Genomic DNA, 17,825 nt, shown 5'->3' with positions numbered 1-17,825 from the left:
TAGCCAAATTGTTGATCGTTTTCATTCATTCTCGGATTTTCCGTTTTCCCGTGTTGTACGTTTTATTTTCATGGTCCCTCGAAAAACGGAGAATCGAGGTTTCACTGTATTGTACCTCTCCAGGTGCCCTATGTCTCCCTTGATATCATCTTCCTGATGTAAACAGTTGTGCAAACACTGTAGCCATCACCATTTCTCTAACCATTGGATATGTCCATACCATTTTAGTCCTCCAGCATCAATCAATCTTATCTTAACTGGTCCTACCTCATCCATTTCTTTTCTTACAAGTTCATTCTTCAGCCGATCCAAGCAGATCCCTATATTTTAACAGAACTTACCTTCGAAGGTGGAGGTACTCTGGGTCGCTGAGTCTTTGTTCGCACTGGCATAGACTGAGAAGGACACTGAGTAGTAGTAGATGAAGTATCCAACGTTGGTTCCTGTATTTGATTGGAGTAATTGTTTGTTGAGCCAACGTAATTTGAAGAAGTGAATGATGCTGAAAAAAAAAAGAGAGAAAAAAAAAGAATAAATGGCAAGTATGAAATATTAAAATATCATTAGAGCACCAGTATAAAATACGTAATTGGCCTGTAATATAGTTTTGTTTTTAAGGATCGAACATCAGTTTTTGAGATATACAGGGTAAAGCATAATTCGCACACTCGGGCGTCGCAGCGAGACTCCTCATATGCCAGCAATAAAAAAATGTCTCTTACAAAATTTCGTCTTGCGAGTATATCCGGTAGAAAACTGACTAAAGAGTAGCAATCTGGCAACACTGTAACCATATGTAGGGTAACTGCCACTGTCAGCACGTCGTCGTCGTGCTGTACAGTTGGTGCAGTGGGTAGAATTTTTGGTTGGCATGCAGGAGGTCGATGGTTCGATCCTGGGTTGAGGCGCATTTTTATTTGATAATTTCCATCTGACATTACCTACTGTAATACAGTAAGACATCGTTTCCGAGGCCACATGTATCCTATATTTACAACATAATAATAATAATAATAATAATAATAATAATAATAATAATAATAATAATAATACATACGTACTAAACAGCATGCGGTTACCAGACGCAACACGCAATGTTGAAAGGCAGAATTATTGGGACCATGGTGATAACACATACAAATTGTAACCGAGTTTGGACATTATTCGCAGAGCACGTTGCTAGGCCTCCTGGTAATGTAAGGCCCTAACGAAATGTAATGGACCTAATCGAGGCAAGAATAATAGTTGGTACTAATCTATGGGGTCCGCCTCTGTGGTGTAGTGGTTAGCGTGATTAGCTGCCACCCCCGGAGGCCCGGGTTCGATTGAAAAGTGGTATGAGGGCTGGAACGGGGTCCACTCAGCCTCGGGAGGTGAACTGAGTAGAGGTGAGTTCGATTCCCACCTCAGCCATCCTGGAAGTGGTTTTCCGTGGTTTCGCACTTCTCCTCCAGGCAAATACCGGGATGGTACCTAACATAAGGCCACGGCCGCTTCCTTCCCTCTTCCTTGCCTATCTCTTCCAATCTTCCCATCCCTCCACAAGGCCCTGTTCAGCATAGCAGGTGAGGCCGCCTGGACGAGGTACTGGTCATTCTCCCCAGTTGTATCCCAGACCAAGAGTCTGAAGCTCCAGGACACTGCCCTTGAGGCGGTAGAGGTGGGATCCCTCGCTGTGTCCGAGGGAAAAGCCGACCCTGGAGGGTAAACAGATGATGATGACTAATCTATGGGACCATTGGAGGAGGGTACAAAGAAAACAGGTTTCACATCTAGTAGATGAAGTGGTGCGAATAAATTCACACCCACGACGTGGAAAGGGCGCCTTTCAAAGCTGACCAATGAAAACGATTGTTCGTCCATTTCTAGGATCGTAGTATGTAAGTGCAAATGGTTTTTAGAGGACCCGCTGCAATCGCTGTTGACGATTAAGATGCCACCTGGACTACATTTACGAAATAAAAAACATACGCCTCAACCCAGGATCAACCACTCGACCTTCGCATGCTAACCCAAAACTCTATCCATTGCACCAACTGTACAATACGACTAACTACTGCTGACAGAGGTAGTTACCCTACATATGGTTACAGTGTTGCCAGATTGCTAACCTTCAACGTCGTTTTTCTGCCGGATATACTCGCAAGATGAAATTTTGTAAGAGACATTTTTTTATTGCTGGCATGTGAGGAGTCGCGCTGCGACGCCGGAGTGCGCGAATTACGCTTCACCCTGTATAATTAAAGTTATATGATTTTTTGCTTCTAACAAACCCCCTTAAAAAAAACACCCTTCCAACATTGCATGATGATACTGGCATCAATCTAGCATCGAACCTATCTGTAATGTGTTCTACCGCATCCATCTCTATTCTTACATATTCTTTCCTTAGACAATCCGTGTAAATCTCTATACTTGATGTTGAACAGGTTTCACCATAAGATCAGCCCGTGTCGGTGTGAAAAAAAAAAAGAAAGAAAGAAAAAAAAAGAAAGAAAGAAAAAAAAAAAAAAAAAAAACCTGAATTAAACCCTGCTTATGTTTTGCCTGATATCAGGACTGTTTCCTCAACTCTCATTCCGGCAGCATCTGTAGTGTATATGACACTTGTTCATTAATATATTTTGTAAGGTTGGGTTCGAATGTTTAACTACAGATCCTTGAACTCCTATAAATACACAGAGCTACCTAGCAAACAAGGCAATTTTTATAAATTAAGGTATCGTATCGAAGTATTCGTTCTTGGAGTGTAAATGGGTCAGTGCAAACATTCTCTAGTAATGGTCAAAACTGTAAGTAACGAGCTGGCAAAAAGGAGTGTGGGAGGGGAAAAAAGCCAGATGAAGATATAGTATTGCTATTTATAAGTACTTACTAAGGTGCGGTTAAAGGCTACAAAGGGCAGCAGGGATAGTGAACCTTCCTACCAAAAGTTGACTTGCAACTTGTATTATGTTACTTTTATATCCTGATATTACACTGTACCAGATACACAGGAACATGATACCGGAAAGTAACCGTTTGTCCCATCCCCATCTTTTACAATTATTAAGAGGGCCCAAGGAATACTGGTGCTAACAAGGGGAGTGTAAATAGTGGAAAACAACTTACATATGCAAAAACGCTCTGGAAAAAGATGTAAGCGTTACACAAATGCATAAACTACTTCTTAATTTATGGAGTATTTCGATGATTATGATGATGCTTTTTGTTTAAAGGGGCCCAACATGTAGGTCATCGGCCCCTAATGGTATGAAATGAAATGACAATATCAGATGTAAGGCTTTTCAGGCGTTTGCTCTATTAACCAGCGTTTCGTCTTAGGTCTGACACTAGACGCTGGGTGTATGCAGATGAGCTTATCAGAAGCCTATATATGAGGCACAGTCTGACAACTGCATACGGGAGATAAATCTCCACAATGGAATTATTGCCCGCCTAGCAATTCCGAATGGAAAATTCTAAATTCCCATGGAGGGAATTAAATATTTTTCACCAATAGAGCATGTCAAAAACATATCAGATGTAAGGCTTTTCAGGCGTTTGCTCTATGAAATGACAATTTAAAAGTACAAAATTCACCCACTGACCAGAATTCAAAACATGATGATGATGAAGGAATGGATGAATATGAATTTATAACAATCAGTGGATCGGACTCGCAATGTCACCTTCCCAGAAATATGACTGACCATGGGACTGCTTCCAAAGCACAATCCTGAATCGATGATGGCTTGTTGTCTAAAGGGGTTAAAGATCCAGGTTAACGGTCCCTCATAATGGCACTTAACACTAGTAAAGTAGAACCATGGTATTTCTCAACTTGCGGTACTAATCAAGGTAGCGTAAACTCACGGTGTTCCAAACATCATGGTTCTACTTACAAGTATTGTACGTCGTACAGGTAATGCAGAGCTATGGTGTTTCTCACATAATGGCGCCACTCGTAGGCAATGCAAACCCGTGGTGCACCTCACACAGGTGTACTAATCACAGGGACTCTTACTATCCCGAGGTGTTCCTCACGTTGTGGGTACAAATCACAGGAAACGCAGACCAACAGTGTCGCTCATACAGTGGTACTAATCACAGTCAATGCCCCGACCCGTCATGTTCCTCACTTAATAGTACAAATCACAGGCAACGTAAGACCGTGATATTCCACATATAGTGGTACTAAGCACAGGTACTGGAAACCAACAGTGAACCACTCTGAGCTGCTACTAATCACAAACTTATTGTGTACCTAACATAGTAGTACTACACGCAAGTCAAGGCAACCCATGGCTTTCCCCACGTCAAGGTACCAATCACAAGTAGTTTCATGGTTCTAATTCAATCATCCCTTAGTCGCCCCCTTCAGTAGCCTCTTACAACAGGCAGAGGATACCATGGGTGTGCCCTTCTTCTGCGTCCCCCACCCACGGGGGGTATAGAGTATTTTAATCTTAATCCTATTACAGTACTTACCTCAAATGTCCCGAGTAATTAACTTTTGACACTACACTGCCTTTGTAATTCTGCTCACCATCGACCACGAGAAGGGTATCAGTAGGTTGTTTAAATATTGTGTAATACAGTATATTATTTAATTCTGGTTATCTTTCTTAAGATGGCTATAGAATTATCTAACACGCAATAAACTGAAGTTTTTAATGCCAAGAATATTCGCAACTTTACGTGCATTATCCAAAAACATGCCTTTCCATCCACCAAAATGGAGTCTACATTCCATCCATATTACGTACACTGGTTGCCTGGTTATGGTGTCAATTTTTTGTCCATTAGTATATGTTTTATTATGTACAATCACTATTAAGCAGGTTCTCCAACAGCTGATGATGACCTATTTACAGGTCGAAACCGGTAGGCCTACTGTTTTAATGTAAATAATTCTAAACATTTCGTAAAATTAACGACTATCAGCCACGTTGCTTATACACATTTATTAAGAAAACAAGTTACCATCTTTCATTTTGAATTTTATTTTCGAGAACAGCAATCGACAGGTAGTACTAATAGACTCAGACATCACCTTAGAATGTTGAGGAGAGAGCTCGCAAGTATACATTGCGAGAAAATGATACGGTACTGAAGATGACTGATCTTATTCAGTGGCAAATGTTTCAGTTTTCTTATTCAAACGACGTCACCTAACCTAACTTAAACATGCTATATTTATCATGAAAACATACTCAGAGCGTCAGTAGAGGAATTATAACATTCTTGCTATAAGTTAACATGGGAATAGCCTCTTCGGGAAGTTAACCAGACGCAAGAAAATATAAACTAACCTCCGAAATCAGTGATGCGCTCTGCCATATCTTGAGGTGTATCATATTCTTATTTAATTTTAGTATAAAGTATTAAAATTAAGCGACCGTTTACTTAGCATTTATTTCTAACCAATTAACAATTGCTCCTCTTTCATTTCTGGTTTCCTTTACGGAACAGCAGTTGATGGGTATTACTAATAGATATCGCCTCAAATGTCGACAAGACAGCTTGCAAGTGCACATAGCGAGAAAATGATACAGCAGCAGTGAAGATAATCAATTGCATTTTATGGCAAACGTTTCAGTTTTCTTATTTAAATTTCACCTAACCTAACTTAACCGTACTATATGTAACATGTTGAAGGGACAGGGCGCTGTTTCATAAAACATCTTTCACTAATAATACTAAGAAACCAAGAATATTAACTAATAATATTAGTATTATGTTTCACAAAGTTATTAACTAATAATATAAGTAATTATTTTATGAGTGAAAATTATTAGTAGATATTCCTACTAATATGAGTAAAATGTTTCCCAATATGATGAATAAAATTTTCTCATATTATTAGGATTATTTCCACGAGTGAATTTTGACCTCTAATTCATATTATTAGTGAAGCCAAAGCGAGTGGTATTTTAATATTTTGGCATAAAATCGTGAAAATCAATGAAATGGTCGACTACTCCAGCTATCCTTTAAAATTTTGGCTTATACCACCAGTAAACCAAGATGATGATGGTGATGATGATTGTTGTTTTAAGAGGAAGTAGGCTACAACTAGACAACCATAATCTATAATAACACTAATCAGATAGAAAAATGGAAAGGATCAGACATTTTGAATAATGAAGGTATCGGCCAAAGAAAGAGATGGGCTACAAAGGGCATGAAAATTATAGACTCTCGGCCACACAACCTAATTCTGTTGGGGTCGGAAAAGAACAAGAGTTGAAGAAGGGAGGTCAGAAGGGTAGATGAACGTGAGAGGCCTGGCAGAAGTGGAAGCAATTGCAGGACTCAACTCGGTGCCCTGTGGACGCCAACCCACGCTCCCAAGCTGAGAGCCCTGGGACCCCTTTTAATCGCCTCTTACGACAGGCAGGGATACTGTGGCTGTTATTCTACCGCCCCCACCAACAGGGGGTAGCAAACTAAGATTTTGCTGGTCTATCTCAACAGAGATTTTTAAGAGCACATAAAATAAAAAAGTAAAAAGAACAGGGAGGGTAACAGTGTGCAAAAGGCTCAGAATAATTGACGCTTTAACTCAATCACTTACCGCAAAGAAACTTTTTTCTCTCACTTTATTTTCACTTCTTTTATCCATTCTAATATGAATCCAAGTCACCAACGAATATATCAAGTGAGCCTCTTGAACATGTGGAACAATAGCCGGTTGCAGTCAAGCACTAGCCTACTGCTACGAACAACCCCAAACCAAGAACATATGCAACAGACTGATTCTAACCTCCATTTGTATCAGCTTACTAATGAACTAATATTATGAGTGAAAATATTTTATTAGTAATGTGTAAATCTTTATGAAACAGAAATCGGTTAACTAATCATCATTTTTATGAGTTCTAATATTAGTGGTTTGTTTTATGAAACAGGGCCCAGTGGAGAAATGATGAACTTCTCGCTATAAATTTACATGATGATAGTCTTTCCGAAATTTAACCAGACGCAAGAATATATAAAACCAACCTCTGAAATCAATGCTGCACTCTGCTATATTTTGAGGTGTATCCCATTCTTACTTAATTGCAGTATTTAGCATAAAATTAAGCGATCATTTACTTCAGCTTTTATTTTTAAGAGTTAACAACTGCTATGGGAGACATTTACGCATGTATTATGAAAACATGTTCTCCTCTTTCATTTCCATTTATCTTTATGGAACAGCAGTTGACGGACATCACTAATACCAATATAAATGGTCCGCTATTGGACATTATAAATTTTCCAGCTAACTCATTCCTGGTTGCCAGCGTTTCGCCCCAGTGTGCTAAGTTGGACTCATCAATTGGTACATAGCACACCAACCAAGACGCATGGCTAGTGCATACAGTGGAGGCTACTGTGTAGGCTACTTGGAGCCACCGGCAGAGCCAATGCACTATGAGAGACTTTGTCTCATTACAAAAAAATTGATGCCTGCTGCCATCTGACGATACGAGATGATATAAATGTTGATTCCGCCTTCGAATGCCAATGAGAGAGCTTGCTAGTGGGCAAAGCGAGGAAACGATACCAAAGATGTTCGATCGCATGCAATATAATAGCTGAGTGCATAAATGTCGGTAACGGAGAAAATCGTGGACACTTAATCACTCGTAATAACGGATGCGTCAGTGACAGGGTTCTCGCTGTAACCGAAGGATAATGCACATTTTAATATATGAATTTTGAAGAGACAGACAAAAACTGTTGTTATAACGGGGTTCTCGTTATACGCCGTACTCGTTATATCGGACTTCTACGAAGGTTATGCCGAAAGATTTTAGCAGCGCGTAAACCGTAATTCTGAGGACAATGGAATTATTTTCATTTGAAAGAGCGATGTTTTTCGACCTTGGAACATGCGCGCGCAACCTCTCCTAGCGGTAGTGCCTCCACAGCGAGGGGAAAAAAGGACAGGCAGTGCTGAGTCAGACATGGTGCAAGATGGATCTGTCGCACCGCGATTTTCGAGCAATGATATTTTATGATTATAAAAAGAAATTAAGTCCCAAAGAATGCCATTCTTATTTGCTGCGCGTTTTTCGTGAGGCGGCCCCTTCTAGAGCCACAGTTGGAAATTGGTTTTGCGAGTTTTCAAGGGGTCGACAGTCAACTGAAGATGAACCTCGTCCCGGTCGCCCAGCAACAGCTGTGACTCAAGAAAACATTCATGCTGTGAGGGAAATGATCAAAGCAGATCCACATCTTACATTTTAAATAAAACATTTATTGCAGCAAAATAGCCATGCATTAGTGAAATGTGTTATAACAATTTAACACTTGCACCATTGGACGCATAGTCTCTGATTGATCTAGTCCTCTTGTTGCAGAGTTCTAAGTGATATCGTTCACATAACTGTCCACATAATGTACACTTGCATGAGTTTGACGGTTCGTGGTATGTTGTGTTTTCACAGATGGCATGGTGGAATCCATGTACTGCAAGTCTTGTAAACACGTGCCTTATCTCAAAATTTGCTTCTGTCCATGTACGATCGATCATGGCCCCAATTCCATAGAATTCCGTGGGTACTTCTTCTCTTTTCCTTATTAGTGTCCTTAGTAGGTTCTCTGATGCCGTTGTGTTAGGAAGGGGGTACATTGTCCTTAAATCCTCTATGAGGAAAGTTTCCTGCGCGAGAAGGTAGACTAATCTGGATCTTGTTGTTTTTGCCACTCCGATTGCTCTTTTGATGTATGTTGCTAAGTCCTTTTCATTCAGGTGTATCCATATTATTTCAATCCCATACGTAAGTATTGGAACAATTTTCGATTTGAAGAGCGCCATTGCTGTGTCAAGACTTATTGTTCTGATGAAGCTTATTTCGTTTATCGCTCTAATTGCTTGTCGCTTTCTCTATTGTGTGTGTAGTGAAACATTTTGCAGACGGCTGACGACAGACGACATTTTGTGACATTGAAGGGATCTTAAATATTGGGTCAAGAGCAGCGCAGACCATCGTTCACGATTATTTAGGCCTTACCAAGAGATGTGCCCGTTGGGTGCCATATTCCCCGACAGAAAGCCAAAAGGAGGAGAGAGCGGACTGGTGTCATTTCATGCTAGAAAAATTCAATGGAGGGCAGTTCGAAGCACCTACAGTATCGTCGCAGGTGATGAAACAAGGGTCCACCATTATGACCCTGAAATGAAGAGAGAGTCTTGTGAGTGGTTCTTTCAAGGGGAGGAACCACCCACAAAAGTTTGACGAAGTCGGAGCTCCGGAAAGAAGATGGTGGCAACTTTATTTACGAAAATGCAGCATCTCATCTCTGTGACCTTGGACACACATCGTACAGTCAATGCTGAATGGTATGTGAATGACTGTCTTCCCAAAGACACTTGGAGGCCACAGCACCCAAAGTCGAAGAGTAGGCACCTTCTGCTACATCACAATACATCTGCAAACAGAGCTGCCAGAACAATGGACACTTTGGAAAGGAAAAAAATGCGAGTGTTACCTCATCCCCCTATTCACCTGACCTGGCCCAATGTGACTTCTTTCTGTTCCCTAAGACCAAGGAAAAAGTACATGGGCAGCGGTTTTCGTCAGATGAAGAGACCATTGCAGCGTACGAGAGTGCACTAAGTGACATCCCCAAAGGAGCCTGGACTGAAACGTTTTCTAAGTGGTTTCAGAGAATGGAAAAATATATCCGTGCTAATGGAGAGTATTTCGAAAAGTTGTAATTGTTGTTTTGCAAATAACATTTTTTTCTCACACTCTGCTAAAAACTTTCGGCATAGCCCTCGTACTGTATATTAACCCTTTTGCACTCAGCCTATATGCAGGGTTTGCTCGAAACAGCTCAAACTAATTTTTGTGATTTTACAACCAAATTACAAAAAAATCAACACGTAAACAGTTTAACACATATTAAAATATATCACACCATTGTACGAAACTATGAGCATTTCAGAAATGAATATACTTTGAACGTATTACACTAGCCGACATGATTTTGCAGTAAAATAGAAAATATGTAATTCTTATGGAAATCGCTGCCCTGATTCTGAAAATGATGCTATTTTGTTCCTATCACGTCTAGGTTTAACGCAATTCTGTGTTTTAGTATCTGCATGAATTCATAAGATGCAATGTTGAGAGATGTTCTCGCGCAACTTTTTTTAGAATACAATTATGTGATTCGATTTGATATTGTTTGCATTGCAATCTGACGATGAAGAAATAGATTTCGAGCCACATCAATATGACACACCTTCAGATAAATTCACACAATCCAAATTGAATGATCTGATAAGGGACTTAGAGCTAACCAAAGAAAAATGTGAATTACTTGGTTAAAGATTGTGCGAAAAGAATATGTTGGCACACGGTGTTACATTTTCCTGGTACCAAAATCGTGACAAAGAATTCTGAAAGTATTATACTCAAGAAGATGAACTTGTATTTTGTACGGATGTTTCAAATCTTCTACGTCAATTGGCAGAGAGAGTATGATCCCAGTAACTGGCGTTTTTTATTGACTCTTCCAAAAGAAGATTAAAGGCTGTTTTGCTTTATAATACAAATGTTCTGGCATCTCTACCACTTGCAAACTCCACAAAAATGTCTGAAACATACGAGACCTTAAAGTTGATGCCTGAAAAAATTAAATATGAGGATGGGTGGAAAATTTGTGGTGATTTGAAGATCATTGGATTGTTGCTGGGACAACAAAAAGGCTATACAAAATTTCCCTATTTCTTATGCGAATGGGATAGCAGGGCACGGGATAAACATTGGGATACAGTTAATTGGCCAGAAAGGTAACAACTTCAACCAGGATCCAAAAATGTCTTGAATGTAAGTCTTAATGACCGTGAAAAGATTCTACTTCCACACTTGCACATCAAATTAGTGTTGATGAAACAGTATGTCAAGGCATTAGATAAAAGTAGCCTATGGTTCATCCACTAAACTTCCCTCATTATCAGATGTAAAAATCAAAGGCGTAATTGATGGTTTAAAGTAAATACAAAATTTTAATATTCCACCTTCTCAATACTAAAAAATCATTTGATGTTTTTACAAAAACATTACAATGACATTAAAACGTACTAGTTTCGGTCCACTGTGGACCATCATCAGCCTAGCCAAATTACAACAGTAAAAGACATAGTGATAAAAATAGTATGGAGAAATGAGAGAGGATCTAGAAGGATGGACCACAGATTCGTAAACTGGTGAAGGATAAAAATTTCACAGATACGATGATCAAAACTGAGAAAGAGGCATGGAACGCATTCAAAGATATAGTGACTAATTTCCTTGGCAACATTAAGGACCCTCAATACAAAGAAATTGTGAGGAAAATGTTGGTAAAGCTTAAGGAACTCGGTTATAATATGAGCCTTAAACTTCAATTCTTAGCTTCGCATCTGGATTATTTCCCTCCAAATTTAGGAGCTGTCAGTGAAGAACAAGGTGAAAGGTTTCACGAGGGTCACAAATATGCAGAACGACGCTATCAGGGGCGTTCGGATGTGAATGTGATAGCCAATTACTGCTGGAGATCATTCAAGAACTTAAAAAACCCGGAAATTCCATGGAAAACGGAAAAAGACGGAGGAGTGAATCTAACCTGCACATAAAGTAAGTAACAAAACTACGTATGTTTAACCATGTAATTTTTATCCAAGGTACGGTTATATTAATTTAAAAGCAATTGTACAGCCGAAACCAAATAGGCGCTTTATGCTTCAGTTTCACAAATTTCAACAAAATTAAAAATATAATACAAACCATCTACTTGCTTACAAAGCAGCATTTGTGTGTATTTAATGCATGCAAAATATGATTACGTTTTGCAAGCTGAAATTTACATTAATATATCAAATTTAATCAATACTAAGTATCAACAATTTTACGTAAGAACAAAATAACATTTTGTAAAATTGCTACAAAACCAGATGTGATACGCCAAAACTAATTTTTTTTCTCGAATTCTGCGTTAAGAAATACATAAAACCCACCTATTTTTGTTTTTACCACACAAAAAAAGGTTTTTTTGCAGGCTAGTGTTATTATTGGTAAAGCCGAAAAAATTATTCATCATCAACATGATCATTGCCAGGTCAGAGTATTTATGGCACTACTTCATCTTCCTCTTTCCTTCCACCATTCCTCTTCCATGATTTTGTCCCAGTCTAAATTTTGTCTTGTAATGCGCTCTTCACCGATTCAATCCACCTTGTTCTAGGTCTTCCTCTTGCTCTCTTGCCCTTGCACTTTGCCTCCAGCATCTATCTTGGAATTCTATTCTCCTCCATCCTTTTTACACGTCCAAACCACCTTAGGTTATTCTTTTCAACTCTCTCATTTAGCTTTCCTATCCCAACTTCCTTCCTAACATCTTCATTTCTCACTGTTTTTCCTTGTCTTTCCTATCATATTTCTAGGACCTTTTTAATGGGCACACCGCCCTGCCGTTTTTACAGACTGCCCGGCTAACATTACCTGATGTGTGCTAGTTACATAAAATTACCACATATTTGAGTAGTGGATGCTCCAAATTAAAATGCAAATACTGTAAAACTGTTAATTCAAAGGATTCAAAGGATAAATCTTAATTGTTCGCAACATAATTGCATCAAATACATAGGATAGTAAATACTTAGCTTGACTATCGCGTAGGGTTGTGCGTTGTGTGTGGATTAGCGTGGAATCACAAGCGAGCACTCTATTCTGCAGGACTTCACAAACCCGTTGGCACTGCAAAGAAATCGAGTGGTAAGCCCCGGTGTTATGAGATTATCAATGAGCAGTAGAAAACTAGAATTTCCGACTACTCTTATGTCTTGTTCGTGATAACACTAAAATAGTTCACTTTTGCAGTTAATGTTTACCTATTTGATATTAATGTTAATGCCCTGAGGGGAATAAATTCAAATTCATTTCTAGGTAGTATTCCCCACCCAGCTACTTACTCCTGCCACCTGGCTGACAAAAATTTCTGGGGAGAACAATGTAGGACTTTCATCTCGCTGGTTTGAACGGGATACACTGCATGATATGGCAGAGCGCTTCATCGATTTCAAAGGTTAGTTTATATTTTCTCTACTGGTGCTTGGATTATGTTTTCATGATACATGCAGTACGGTTAAGTTAGGTTAGGTGATGCTGTTTGTATAAGAAAACTGAAGCATTTGCCACAAAATGCAATCAAGCATTTTTGGTTCCATATCGTTTTATCGCTATGCACACTTTCAAGCTGTCCCGACATTCGAAGGCAATACTGGAGTCTATTAGTAATACCCATGACTGCTGTTCTCTAAAAGAAAATTCAAAATGAAAGAGGATAACATGTTTTCGTAATAAAGCATAAATAATGTGGCCGATAGCAGTTGTTAACCTGTTAGAAACAAAGGCTAAGTAAACAACTGATTAATTTAAATGTTATGTACTGAAATTAAGTACGAATGCAGTTCATCTCAAGATATGGCAGAGTATATCACTGACTCAGAGAACAGCTTATATTTTCTCAAGTGCAGTTAAATTTTGGAAAGCCTGTTCCCTGAAAATTTGCAGCGACGAGGTTATCATTTCTCTACATGCGCTTGAAATATGATACATATATGGTTAGGTTAGGCGATTCTTTGTTGAAGGAAACTTGAACGTTTGCCACAGAGGCCTCTGGAGTGAATATAATTTTTTCAGAATGAAGTTAAACATACACTTTCACGTAGTATCAGATTACGAAAAATAACAAATGAGTAAGCCGAAGTGTGGATATCATCTGCAAAAACGCAAGTTTTGAACAAACTGATTGCTGTTTCACACCGATTTTAATGTATATGGGGTTTCTCCTGACTTTTATGAAAAATCGGATATAACGACAATCCGTTACAGCAAGTAAATTTTTCGCCGCTGTGAATTCTCGCTATAATGGACTTCTACTGTAATTTACCGTATAATCCCGAATACCACCCGCATATTTTTTCCCAAAATAATGGTTCTAAATCTTGGGTGCGGGTCGTATTCAAGCCGCTCATTCTCGTAAATATTTACTACGTTTACGTGGAGTATTGAAATAGATTTGATATGGTTACCGTACTCAATATATCACATGTAAACAGGCATTCAGGTCTTATTGAGTTTTAGTTGCGTTCTAGAAAAGAAGATTGATTTTTTCTCAATATTGTTACAGTGGCATGTAAATGCGAAATGTAAGGTAACGAAATACGGTAAATCAAAGAATATGGGTAAATGTGTGGTAAATATGAAAGCCACTGCTGTGGATGCTCGATCGTCATTTGTATCAAAAGTGTTGCTGGCATGCTGGGTGCGCGCATAGCTGATCTTGCGGGATATCGTACTTTGAGAGTGTCGAGACTGTTGGTTACGAAGTCTACCTCCCTCACCTTCGAGTTCCGTATCTGTCCCGTGAAAGTGCTGTTTCGATAATAAGCGATGGATTCAAAATGGCGCCTCGTTGGCAGAATGTACGATACTGAAGAATTGTGTATTCGTGATTGGCAGAAGAAGGAAAAACTTCTGAAAAAAAAAAAAAAAAAAAAAAAAGGTGATCACAGAGTATTCCGCGGGCGGAGTGCAGTGTTTCAGGAAAATGAAGAAAGACTCCACAAATTTGTGATAGAAAAACTTGAATTAGGATATGGCGTTTCTAGTGAAATGTGTCAATTGAAAGCACTAGAGATCTCAAAAGAACTCAAACACAGGGTTTTACTGCAAGCCGCGGGTGGATCCGAAACTTTCATCAGAGAAAGGGAATGGGCATTCGGAGACATACGTCTATTTCACAACGTCTTCCTGGGGCGTATGAAGAAAAATTAACGGCCTTTCAGCGTCACATTATTCATTTGAGGAAGCAAAATTCTTATTTGCTGTTGCAAATTGGGAATGCTGACCAGACACCTGTCTATTTTGAAATGCCGTTGGAAAATACAGTGGATGCGAAGGGTACTAAAAGTGTAACCATCAGAACATATGGTAACGAAAGGCAACGATGCACGGTAATGTTGTGCATATTAGCAGATGGAACCAAACTCCCTCCATATGTGGTTCTGAAAAGGAAAACACTTCTGAAAGGAAACTTGCCATCCGGTGATATTGTTAGCACGAGTCCGACTGGATGGACAGTGCATTAGTTGAGGACTGGGTGAAGTGCGTTTGGACAACGTTGCCCGGGAGCTTTGTTACAAAAACCAAACATGCTTGTGTTGCACATTTACCGAGGACATGCAACTGACGCCGTAAAGGATGTGATGAGGAAAGAAAAAAACCGATCTTGCGATAATTCCCGAAGGACTCACTTCCATTCTACAGTCATTAGATGTGTGCGTGAACTGGCCTTTCAAAACTGCAATGAAACAGTTGTACTCCAAATGGATGTCTGATGGTGATCACGCATTAACACCAACCGGACGAGTGAAGAGGCCAGAAGTGACTAATATGCAGCTGGATCAAGACGATCTAGTGTCCAAAAGCTTTAAGAAATGTGGAATTTCAAATTCAGTGGACGGTAGTGAGGACGACTATTTGTGGAAAGATGTTGGCGACGAGAGTTCCTATGGTGAAACTTCAGATGATGATGGTGAATTGTGAATGATCTGAGTATTGGACCAATTTTATTTACAATTTTTGCGATGATTTTAATAATTGTAAGTTGCTTGAAACTATATTTGTGGAATATTTGAAGAAAAATAAATAGGTACGTAAGTTATTTGATTTTTTTCTGTATTTTGCCGTCTCAAATTTAGGGTGCGGGTCTTATTCGGTGGCGGGTGGTATTCAGGATTACACGGTAAATTTAAAAGAAAATTGAATTATCAGGTCATGATTTGATGGTTGACAGTTTGGACAAAAAACCATTGTACCATCCTCCATGTGGTAACTTCATGCTGGTATCACACCCCAGCTGTTGTAATACGTGGGAGAAGCTACAAAGTAGAACTGAAATATTTCTATGCAAAATAATAAAGCCAGCCTTGTGATGTAGGTTGCATGCGTGCCTCTAACCCAGAGGCCCCAGGTTTGATTCCCAGTCAGTCTTGGGATTTTAATTCTGGACTGTGACGAGGTTTGTTCAGTTGCGCGAACCAACAAAGGAGCTCTCCTGTGCAGGAGACAACACACTCAGCCAAGAAAACCTAGCAAACTGTCTGATGATGCTGTCCTGATGACCACATGCTGTTCCAATACTTGCACATTATCTGTCTGGGCAACAGTTAACTTGCCAGATCAGCCACAACAGGGTGGTGTATCATGTTTTATTTTTATTTTTTTAATGTAAACAGGAAATGTACACCACTGGACTGAAAAATAAGACTTTGAAGACAGTAAAGCTCTCCTAAAATGTACATAATACAAAATAAACTGCAGTAAGAAAATATTGCAAAAAAATGTATATAAAAAATTCTATAATGCATAGAATTACTCACCAGATGTGGCTGTGAAACCAGATGGAGGACTTGGAGGCTGATAGCCTGTTGACGATGTGACAGGATAACTGTTACTGGTTGTTCCATATGATGTAGTTGTTCCATACGATGTTACTGAAGGTGTGGTTGTGCCAATTCCAACCCCTGATTTGAGGTTATCAGAGGCTTGCGTGAATTGACTCAGGTACTCCGATGGCGTTAAATTCAAAGAGCTTACCGCAACAGGAACAGGACTCTGAAATGAAGTATTTCAAGCCATGAATGAGTAAACTATCACAAACGTATAAGTAATCAGTAAATTCAAAATATTCTGACCATCTTCCAACAAACCATTCGTGTTCTGCTCTGGAATAAAAATTTCGAGCATTAATATTCGTAACTAAAATGAGTGTAACATTACATCACTTATCCAAAATGAGACTGCGCACGAGTGAGGAGATGCAAGAACAACAGAACAAATTCACGACTAAATATAAACAAACAATACAATAACTGTCTGTAGGTGTGATTTCTTCAGAGGTGGGATTTACACAACTTGGAGTTAGTGTTTGTGACCCTGTGGAAAAACTTGAATGAGAATATTATGAACAGGAGGGAACATTAGAGGAGAAAATGGAATCTATCATGATAATCAATGCAGACATTAAAAAGTAAGTCAGGATAATTTAGGTAACATATTACTACGTATCACTGATGACACATTGTTGGAATCATCAGTCTATAGGCAGACTTGATGCAGCCTTCCATGCCACCCTATCCTTTGCTAATCTTTTAATTTCTACGCAACTACTGTATAATCCCGAATACCACCCGCACTGCTTTTCCTGAAAATATCCCTTCTAAAAATTGGGTGTGAGTCTTATTCAAGCCTTGCATTCTGCAGCGTAATACTTTGTGCGTCTTAGGGAATGTTATGCCTTTTAGTGTATTTTAGTTTAGATTTATTGCCATACTTTGGAGGAACCTTCCGTCCTGCAATCATAAGGTGGCAACATACTTTGACGGACATTTCCGTCCTGGTGCACGGAAGATTTATCGACGGACACTTCCGTCCTGGTGCATGAAAGATATATAAGTTCATTATCACGGTCAGCTGGTCAGAGAGATTTATTCTGTTTGTTTTGCAGCCTACCCGATAGATGTCAGATGATACCTGCAGCTATTTTCTCTGTGTAAATAATAACTCTGATTTGAAATACAGAAAGTAAAAAGCACCTCAGTTTGCCACTAGTTGTAAACAATCATGGCAGCAACCAAGTAGGGCATGGATGAGGCTATTTGTAATTGGCTGAAAAATAGTGATGTTGAAAGTGGAAATGATTCTTCATCTTCTTCTTCAACTGAGAGTGATGAAAGTGATTCAGATTTCAGTTCCGAGGTGACAGTGCCAATAGAAACTATGGGGCAAAACTAGAAT

The 17,825-nt window shown here is 39.2% G+C and overlaps 1 protein-coding gene across 2 annotated transcripts in view; it reads right to left on the bottom strand.

Annotated features, from left to right (window-relative positions):
• Window positions 1-17,825, bottom strand: part of lig (lingerer) — a 612,955-nt gene that overhangs the window by 340,366 nt on the left and 254,764 nt on the right. For both annotated transcript variants that reach the window (XM_067146761.2, XM_067146762.2), the window contains exons 8-9: window positions 16,409-16,643; window positions 342-502 (exon numbers count right to left, since the gene is read on the bottom strand). In XM_067146761.2, coding sequence (XP_067002862.1) covers window positions 342-502; window positions 16,409-16,643 — 396 coding nt within the window. The remainder of the gene's footprint in view (window positions 1-341; window positions 503-16,408; window positions 16,644-17,825) is intronic.

This window comes from Anabrus simplex, chromosome 5, assembly GCF_040414725.1.
Source record: "Anabrus simplex isolate iqAnaSimp1 chromosome 5, ASM4041472v1, whole genome shotgun sequence".
NCBI classification, from domain to species: domain Eukaryota; kingdom Metazoa; phylum Arthropoda; class Insecta; order Orthoptera; family Tettigoniidae; genus Anabrus; species Anabrus simplex.
This window is presented reverse-complemented; position numbering and strand designations above follow the sequence as displayed.